The following is a 9,643-nucleotide window of genomic DNA, read 5'->3' as shown; positions in this document are numbered from 1 at the left end:
CGCAGCCCTGCAGGGTGCTGGGCGGGCGGGGCGAAGGGGGCTGGGGGGCGCCCGGGGCCAGGGCTGGTGGGGGCAGACGACCGCCTGCCCGGGCTGGCACTGGGGCGAGGGGTCCCGCGCCCCCGGAGGGAGGGAGGGAGGCCGGCCCCGGAGGGCGGTGGTGGGGGCGCGGGCTGCGGTCCTGCGCTCCGCCCCGCGCGGGTAGCCGGCCGCGCCTCCCCCTGCCGCATGTGCGCGGTGTTGTGTGCCCGGCCCTGCTCCTCCCCCTCCTCTCCCCTCCCTTCGCGCCGTCCCCTCCCCCAGCGGCCCCGAGCGAGCGCCAGCGCCACACAGCCCCGGGCAGCCGCCGGCGAGCGCGCCGAGACGCCGAACAGGTGGCCGGAGGCTGCGGGCGCCGCGGCGGGGAGAGGCGAGGTGAGCCCCGGGCGAAGCAAGGCAAGGCGAGGGCGGCCGGGCCGGGCATGCGAGCTGAGCAGCCCCCCGGCGTCGCCGCCGCCCGCCCGCGCCCCTAGCCGCCCGCGCGCCCGAGTCCCCCGCGGCTCCTCTGCGCCCAGCGTCCCCGGTCCCGGCCTCGGCTGCTCCGGCTGCGCTCGGCAAGGGGCGCGGGCCCGCCTGCGGCGGCGGCGGCATGAAAGTGACCGTGTGCTTCGGACGGACCCGGGTGGTCGTGCCGTGCGGGGACGGCCACATGAAAGTTTTCAGCCTCATCCAGCAGGCGGTGACCCGCTACCGGAAGGCCATCGCCAAGGTGAGGGGCCGAGGGTGCGGGCGGGGAGGGGGCGGCGGCGGGGACGGCGCCGGGATCAATATGGCGCTTCCTGGAAGGGGGAGGAGAGGCGCAGGGAGGCGGGGAAAGGGAAAGTGCGGCCGGGCCGGCCTCGCGGGCGGCCCCCGCCCCGGGCTGCGGGCGCCAAAGTTCTCCGCGCGGGCCGGGGCGCAGGCTCGGGGGCACCCAGCCGGGTCCCGCGGCCCCTGCCCTCACCCTCCGCCCGGGAGCTCCGGCCTCGGTAGCGCAGGGCGAGCCGGGCAGCGGCGCACAGGCCGGCCCTGGGCACCTCCCCGGAGTCTGCAGACCCAGCCAAGCCCCGAGCCGGCGCGCAGGGGGCGCGGGCCGGGAAATCCAGCCCCAGGCCTCTCCCGGCTCCCAGGCCCCGCGGGCACAGGCCGGGGACTGGGAACTTTTGGTGTGAGGAGAGTTTCGTGACTGCCCTCCCGACGGAGGCGGGCTGCGAGCTTTCTGTCTCCTCTCCCTTCCTCGGGCGGGGGCGGGGGCGGGACAGCGGCGGGGGGTCTTTTCCTCCTTGTCCCCCGCTGGCAGGGGCCGACAGGGGCAGCCCGGCGCGTCCGGGGGCTGCAGGGTTTGGGGAGTCGCCGACTTGGAGTCTGGGAGGCGTTCCCGGGAGGGCTACCGCTGGCACTCGGCACTCGCTTGCGAGCATTTACTGAGCTGATCCCACTTGCTGGGCTCTGGAAAGCACAACCTTGGAAGAGTCGCGGAATGAAAAGTTTTCCTGCGAGGACCTCAGCTCCTACCTATCCCGGGCTGGTTCCATGTGGCTGGGCTGCGGAGCCGGCCTGACTTGGGAGTTGAGTGGATTTCCCTTTTTCCTGGTGGAGTGATAACATTGTCTCCACTTCACAGCATTCCTCTACTATGTGTCAGAAGTGAAAAGGCATTTTGTTAAATTGTTTTACCGACTGCGTCTGTGTTTGACAACAGCCCACGCTGAAGTTTCTCCCAAGCACCCGGGGATATATTTCTTTTGTAGTAGAGTCCTCTTTGGTGGGGAGCGCATTCGCTTGGGTGCAGTATTTCCCATTTGTCCCCGACAGTGGCCTGGCCCCTGTGGGCTTGGGGGCTGCAAATGACGTTGGAAAGTGGCTTGGTCAGCCCTATTGAGCGTACACGGGGTACTCCGGTGGCATCTTCAGTGCTCTCAGAAATTAAGAAGTAAAAGCTTTTTAGACTTTTGTTTTGCTTTTAGTATATATTGGAAAAAATAGCATAAATTTGGCCTTTTAAAGATAATTTTGGGGGACGTTTAGAGACACGACACAAGGATAGAAGACGTTGGCTTTAATAGCTCTGTTATGTTCCTTACAGTTGAACTCTTTTATTGAAAATCAAATAAAATTAGTGGGAATTGGGCACCTGTTTATCTTGCAAAGCTGACAAAGGGAAAGAAAACCATCTAAATGGACATTTAGCATTTTTAAGTGTTGTTTATGTGTGACAGTTTATGCTTTAAATGTTCCAAAAGAGTACTCAAATTGTTCAGGCACTCTGGAAACCAACAAAATAAATTGTGCAAGGAAAGAGAAATAAAGTAATACGCACTCTGCAGTACTTCTAGGCTCCTGAATAGGGAGAGGGTGATCCACATTTTCTTTCACTTTACTAATTTTATGTGATTAAAATTGTTTTACCTACTGTGTCCCATGTTTGATCGTGCACAAAATAGACATAGGCTGAACTGCCTGTTTGGCAGTAGTTCAAATGTAGTTGTTTGAGGCATTCGTTTTACAGAAATTCTGAAGCTTTGACTGTGTCCACAGCACTGTTCTGGGTGCTGGACGTCTAAGGGACCCACTGGCTGTGAGAGGCTGAGCAAGAGGCTGCGCGATCCTCCAGGTGAAGGAGCTGGTGGTGACATGGGGAGAAGAGGTGGCCTCTGGAATGCTGGGTGGCTAGAGTGCAGGGCCTTGGTCACGGACCTGGTCCTTGTTATTAACGATTAGCAGTGGTTGTTTCACAGGGCATAGAAAAGGGAGTGCAGTTTTCTTAAGGGTGTCTGGGAAGGTGTCGCAAAGAGAAAAGGGGCCTATGAGCTGAACGAAGGGAGGGTGCTAGTGACATGGGAGTTGGAGATGAGAGGGAGGGTCAGAGATGGGTCAGGGGTTGCAACACTTACATGTTCTTTAAGTACAACTTAGAGTTCTGTAGTTGAATGTTAACGGGGACTTTGCAGTATACCAAGTTCAGTCATTGGATCCCAAGATTGTTGACCCTCAAATGTTGCCAGAGCTGGAGCGTCTTCTAGGTTTCCTTTTTCTCGTTTTTCTTCTGAAATTGCTAGACAATGATTAAGATTAATTTTTAGTCTTCCTTACTACTTTTCCCATTCTATATTAAGTGATGAGGAAGTGTTAATATGTACTTAACACTTTTAACTTTTATTCTCTGTTCCTTACCCGTATTGCCTAATAGAACAAGAGAAATTCTGTGTGAAGAATTGGGTGGCTGGATAGTTGTGGAGTGGTGTTTAGGTTGCTAGGTGACATGTGGCGTGATGAACTCCCATCTGGTGGGGAAAAATGTGGGCAGATCATGTTTATGGCTTTGTATAATAACCAACCAAGCCAAAAATAAAAAAATAAAAAGGAAAAGAGAAAGGTCCCAACTCTCAAATGACCAAGGCTTTCTCTGCAGTAAACATTTTCTGGTGTGGTGGGGTTAATTTTCTGGCATTGCATCTGAGCTGTTTTCTCTTCAGGTTACACAAATCAATTTTTCTGGATAGTGAAGTGTCATGATTTAATACTAGACATGTCCTCAGTGAGTAGATATTTGGAGGCTTACGCTTAGTCATGTGTGACATTTTTTTTTTTCCTCTCACGAAAGATGTTTTTGTGGTTGTGATCACTGATGGGTGGGAATAGCTGTTCATCCTCATCCACCCATCTGCATTAGGAGCCTCGCTGAGGGCAGTGCGGTGCTAGACACTGGGAACCGCGTTACATGGACCGTTCTCATGAGGGCGCAGGATGGGAGGATGGACTGTGTCTGCATCTGTTCTTCTGCGCTTGCGACCTGACACCCGTGATTCCAGGTGGACACGGTGCTGAGCTGCAGCGCTAAGTGTGGGGTTGGTTGAAGGGCTACTGTGTATAAAAAGTCATGCTCTATGAAAAAAATGTAAGACTGAATTCGTGCAATTTTCAAAAAAAGTATAATCTAGGAGACAGGAAGAATATATAACAGTATAAATAACAGTAGGTGGTAGCATTAATTGGCACCAGTGTGATACAGTCAGTAATCGCTTCTGGATTTTGGAGGTGGGTGCTATCATTATGGGGTGTGTGTGGGAGTCTCATTTAGTCGCTAGGATTTGAACTGGGCTTGGCTGGTGGGAAGGCTGACCTTGATATAGGGCAGTGCTTGCTAACTGGGTAAGGCACCTGCCTGCAGGGGCAGATGGGCTCTGGGTCTGAGGTCTGCAGTTGGGGTCTAGGTGTGTGAATCTGCAGAATGTCTGCTACAATTCTGAGAAGTGAAAGGGAGGGCATTCCAGGAAGGCAGTATGGACAAAGGCGATTCAGGCATTCAGCCCAGGGGGTCAGGATCAAACTGAGGAGGACGGAATGTCAGGGCAAGACCCTGAGACTTCGTGCAGTAGGAAGGACCGTGGTGTTTAGCTAAGAGTCAGGGTAACAAGTAGGATGACCTGAGCAACCTTAGATGAGGTTTGGATGGATAATTCCTTAGCATTTCATTCTAAATAAATGTTGTTGAGTGACCAAAAGGGGAAGGAGAGAGTGAAGGGCAAAAGTGAGGGCGAGGAGGTGCTGGAGCCCCTTTGCTCACTGTTTCCACCTCCCTCATAGCCCTCCTCTCAGCCTGTAGGGGAGCTTTGGATTGGGTTTGGTGACTTAGGTTTACAAGCCATTTAACCTTGGGTACACCAACCCTACAGGGCCCCATTATCTCAAGTGGAATATTCCCCGGCAGGGTTAATGTAAGTATTGAACAGGATGATGAGAGGGAAACTCTAAAGTCCTGGGCCCGGCCCATACTAGCTGTTTCATAAAGATGAATGGAATCACCAATATGTTTTATCCACCAAGCAGTTTTACACCCAGGGAACTTTCCCAAGTGTCCCACTATTGCTGCTTGGATTTTTCCCCTTTACTTAAAAATGCAGCATGTAATTTCACTGAAGGATAGGTAAGAATGTTAGGTTGAATGACGTGCAGCACCACAATCGGGAGAACAAAATTGTGTGTTGCATGTGTGTATGGGCTGGGGAAGCAAAAGCTGTGGGTGTTGGCTTGATTACAGGTTGATTATTGGGGCCTCTGGCTTCTGTCCCCAAGCACATCACTTTAGAGTGATTTAATAGCAACCTGTTATTACTGGTTGAGCATCCTTTATCCAAAATACTTGGGACCACAGAAGTATTTTGGATTGTTCTGGACTTTGGGATATTTTTGTATATATAATGAGATAGGTTGAAGATGGAACCCAAGTCTAATGTATTGTTAGAATTTATGTTTCCTACGTACCTTGTACACATAGCCTGAAGGTAATTTTATACAGTATTTTTGTGCTTGAAAAGAAGTCTGTGTTAAGTACTTATGTGTGGAATTTTCCAGGTGTGGCGTCATGTGGGTGCTCAGTAAGTTTCAGATTTTGGAGTATTTTGGATTTTGGATTTTTCAATTAGGGATGCTTGACCTGTATTTTTTAAAAAGTTGAGTTCGTGGACAGAAACTTCTGAAAATGTGTTTTTTTGGTGGCGGGAGACTGTTGATTAGTAACATAATGACAGTCATGGTTTTTATGAAAAATCTTGTGGTTGGTATGGAATTTTTCTGTGAATAAATGTGTGACTGCATGTTATTCATTTACAAGTGTATTGAAACTTTTAGGAAAATAGTTGTACTGTTGCAGAGATTGAAAGAAAATAGAGGCACGCATAAAAATAGTGAAATGAAAGCAGCTTTATTATTTTTTTTTAACATTTTCTGCCTTCCCTCTCAAAAAGGAAAAAGAAACTAAACATTTTTGAAAGGCTGATCTTTCTAGAATTCAAGTCACATTGTCCTCTGGTGCTGAAGGGCCTTTGTCCCACGTTCTCAAAGTCCTGCCTTCTGAGCACAGCCTGTCCCTGTAGGGACCCCTCTTGCCTTCCAGCCACTCTCTCTGCAGCTGCTCCACCCCCTGGGACTCACATACACTTTGCTGCTTCTGTTCTGGCATTTTCTGTTTCTTCTGCCCTGGAATGTTTGCTCCTTCCTTGCACTCATTTGTGAGTCTTAGCCCAGACAGCCATCTCCAGGAGGCTAGCTCTCCATTCCAAGCTGCTAGAGGATCTTTCTCCCTGCCTGCTGCCTCTACTGGGGACGTCCTGGGTGTAGCTCCTGTACCGACTCAGATGCTTGGGCTGTGCTGTGTGGTTTTCAAGTGTATCTGTGCACCCTTCCTCCCTCCGGGTGAAATGTTTGAAGTGGTGGCTGAGCTTCAGTCTTAGTTAATAGCCCGTTTCTGTCACATTGCAGTCAGAATGTTGAGTAAATAGAAAGTTGAGAATCAACATGTTACACTGGTCTCACACAAAAATACACTTCTGCTGAGAGGACTATCATCAGCACTTGTGAATTTAAAGGACTTTAAGGTTTGGTGTGTTTGACATACTGGCACAAACAGCTTGTAATGGAAACTAAGATTTAATGAGGTTTGGAGTACCTAGAAGTTACTCTTTCGTATCAGCTGTCTTGAGGGAGTTCAGTTTGTTTTTCAGATCAAGCAGAGAACCCTCCTGGGATTCGCACTGGGTGAGGTTCAAGGCAGGTGGCCAGGGCTGTGTGAGAATCTGGCCCTGGAACACACCTATGCTTGGTCTGGCGCCTCTGATTCCGTCAGTTGAGATGCTTGGCTGAGTGCCAGGACTAAGTAGGAATGTTTAGGATCTGAGATTCTCAGAGAGAATCTGGTGGATGTGAAGCGCTTCTTGGCTTATGGTAGACATGGATGAATTGGTTGTGGAGGGAATATTTAAAGTCCCACTTGGATGCAAACCTACAGATGGATCCTCCATCTGTCCTGGGAGGTTCTACCTCCCCACAGAGTTGGGTGAAAGTTGGTGATGCTGAGCTCCCCATAGATGATTAGAGCCCTCTATTTTTTTTTCAAGGATGGAAATAAACATGTAAGATTGGGCCAGAAGGTGCTTTCTATAGGTAATTTTCCAGCAGGGGGAGATGACATGCTAAGCCCACACAGCATGCTTTCATCCTGCTTGGCCACTCGCTCAGCATTCCTGGCTGGGACCAAGGTCAATGGCAGTAGAGCTGGACATCAGTAAATGTATACAGTTTTACCTGTTTTGGGTACCTTTTCTGTACAAAAGCAAATCTTTATCAAAACAAATGCCGAGTTCAGTGAATAAAGTAGAAAGGTGACTGATTTTTTTCGTCTTTTAGTCATTATTTACAAGTTTTTTCTTTCTTTCTTTTTTTTTTTTTGAGACAGGGTCTTTGTCACCCAGGCTGGAGTGAAGTGGCGTGATCTCTGCTCACTGCAGCCTCAACCTCCCAAGCTCAAGTGATCCTCCTGCCTCAGCCCCCCAAGTAGCTGGGACTACAGTTATGTGCCACCACACCTGGCTAATTTTTGTAGTTTTTGTAGAGACAGCATCTCGCCATGTTGGCTAGGCTGATCTCAAACACCTGAGCTCAAGCAATCCACCTGCCTTGGTCCCCCAGAGTGCTGGGATTACAGGCATGAGCCACCATGCCTGGCCTAAATTTTAGCAAATAAGTAAAAATAACTTTGTTTTAACTTACTTAGTAAATAAGTAAAAATTTTAGTAAATAAATAAAAGTAAATTCAGTAAATAAAGTTAAAATAACTTTCGTGTATAGGTCTGTGCCTTCTTGCATCTGGCCTGCTATCTTTACGTGGTTTTTGCCATTTAAATATTACTTTTGTGTATTCCTTTTTTCTCCATCAACTCATATTGGTCCTTGCAAATAAAATTTCAAGCTCCACATCCAAGTGACTTTAAATATCAATTATTTATTTTTTTCACCTAAACAGAGTATATTTTGTATATGCTCTCTGTACTCTATTCTGTATATATTTTATATATACTCTTTATATGTATACACACAAACACACAAGAGAAATGAAAATGTGTACACACAAACTGTATATCAGTGTTCATGGCAGCAAGCCCACATATTGTATAATTCTGTTCCTATAAAATGACCAGAGTGGGTAGCTCTATAGAGACAGTAGAGTGGTGTTTCGCTACGACTGGGAGTTTGGGGTAATGGAGACCGTGAATGGCTATGAGGTTTCTTTTTGGGATGATGAAAATATTCTAAGATCATGGTGATGGTTGCACAGTTCTATTCAAGTGTATACTTTCAATGGATGGAGTTTATGGTTATGTGATTATATGTCAATAAAGATGTTAGAAAAATAGACTGCATAAGCCACTATGAACAATGCTCCATTTTTAGGTATTTTATAGTTCTGAGCATTTCATAAAATGACATATATATGTGTATCAGAGATGCTCAAAACACTTCAAATGAAAACTGGCTGTCTTCAGGAGTTTTCCATATAGTGTGGAATCCCTGCTTTCTCAGGCCTGACCAGTGTGTCCTGTTTATTGTCTGGTAAGCTCCTGGCTGCTGAGCCTCCAGGTCCCCTGGTCTCTGTGTGCTACCCCCTACCTCCTCTAAGGGCTTCACCAATTGTTCTTTAGCCAGAGACTCCTTTTACCCAGCTCGCCAGCTACCTTTGTGCAGTGGAGGTTGAGAATGCCCCAAGGATGCACGTAATGGACCAGCCTTTCCAGCATTTGGCTTTGGCTCCCAGAAATTTTGAGCTTTGGCAAATCTTACAAGCTCTGTGAGCCTCTGTTTCCCCATGTTCTCATATTCAGAGGTGCTGGGCTGGACTCCCACTGCCAGTTCCCTGAGCTGTGCAGGGACTCCTGCTCTGCATGGTTGGTTTTGGTGCTCATGGGACCATAAGTGATGTGCAGTGGCTTTTCAGATGGTTATACAGGGTCCAGGACCTCTTACTCCTCCCACCCATGCTGTGAGAATATTTTGCCTCCCCCCAACTTTGAAATGACAGGGCTTGCTCTCCAGGTCAAATGGATGCTGTTGAGAGTTAGGGTAAATTTTGCCTAGGGTTGGCTGGGTGAGAAGGCTCACGCCTGTAATCCCAGTGCTTTGGGAAGCTGAGGTGGGAGGATTGCTTGAGGCCAAGAGTTCAAGACCCAGCCTGGGCAACATAGTGAGACCCCATCTCTTTTTAAAAAAATTAGCCAGGCATAGGCCAGGCATGGTGGCTCACGCCTATAATCCCAGTACTTTGGGAGGCCAAGGTGGGCGGATCATGAGGTCAGGAGTTCGAGCCTGGCCAAAGTAGTGAAACCCCGTCTCTACTTAAAGTACAAAAAATAGCTGGGCATGGTGGTGCACGCCTATAATCACAGCTACTCGGGAGGCTGAGGCAAGAGAATCACTTGAACCCTGGGAGGCAGAGGTTGCAGTGAGCCAAGATTGTGACACTGCACTCCAGCCTGGGCGATGGGGAGATTCATCTCAAAAAAAAAAAAAAAAAAAAAAAAAAAAAAATTAGCCAGGCATGGTTGTGTGCATCTTTAGTCCCAGCTGCTCAGGAGGCTGATGTGGGAGGATTGCTTGAGCTCAGGAGTTTGAGATTGCAGTGAACTATGATGGTGTCACTGCATTCCAGCTTGGGTGACACAGCGAGACTCTGTCTCTAACAGAAAAAAAAAAAAATTTGTCTAGGGTGCCCTTCAGAATTTCTTTTTCTTTTCTTTTTTTTTTTTTTTGTCTTTTTGAGACAGAGTCTTGCTCTGTCGCCTAGGCTGGAGTG

The 9,643-nt window shown here is 49.0% G+C and overlaps 1 protein-coding gene across 31 annotated transcripts in view; it reads left to right on the top strand.

The window, feature by feature from the left end:
• Nucleotides 1–622: 622 nt before the first annotated feature.
• Nucleotides 623–9,643, top strand: part of PARD3 (par-3 family cell polarity regulator) — a 712,145-nt gene continuing 703,124 nt past the window's right edge. For all 31 annotated transcript variants that reach the window (XM_063638016.1, XM_063638015.1, XM_055275119.2 and 28 more), the window contains exon 1: nucleotides 623–748. In XM_063638016.1, the coding sequence (XP_063494086.1) occupies nucleotides 629–748 (120 nt within the window). In that variant the 5' untranslated portion in view covers nucleotides 623–628. The remainder of the gene's footprint in view (nucleotides 749–9,643) is intronic.

Source organism: Symphalangus syndactylus, chromosome 4 (assembly GCF_028878055.3).
Source record: "Symphalangus syndactylus isolate Jambi chromosome 4, NHGRI_mSymSyn1-v2.1_pri, whole genome shotgun sequence".
Lineage (NCBI taxonomy): Eukaryota > Metazoa > Chordata > Mammalia > Primates > Hylobatidae > Symphalangus > Symphalangus syndactylus.
This window is presented reverse-complemented; position numbering and strand designations above follow the sequence as displayed.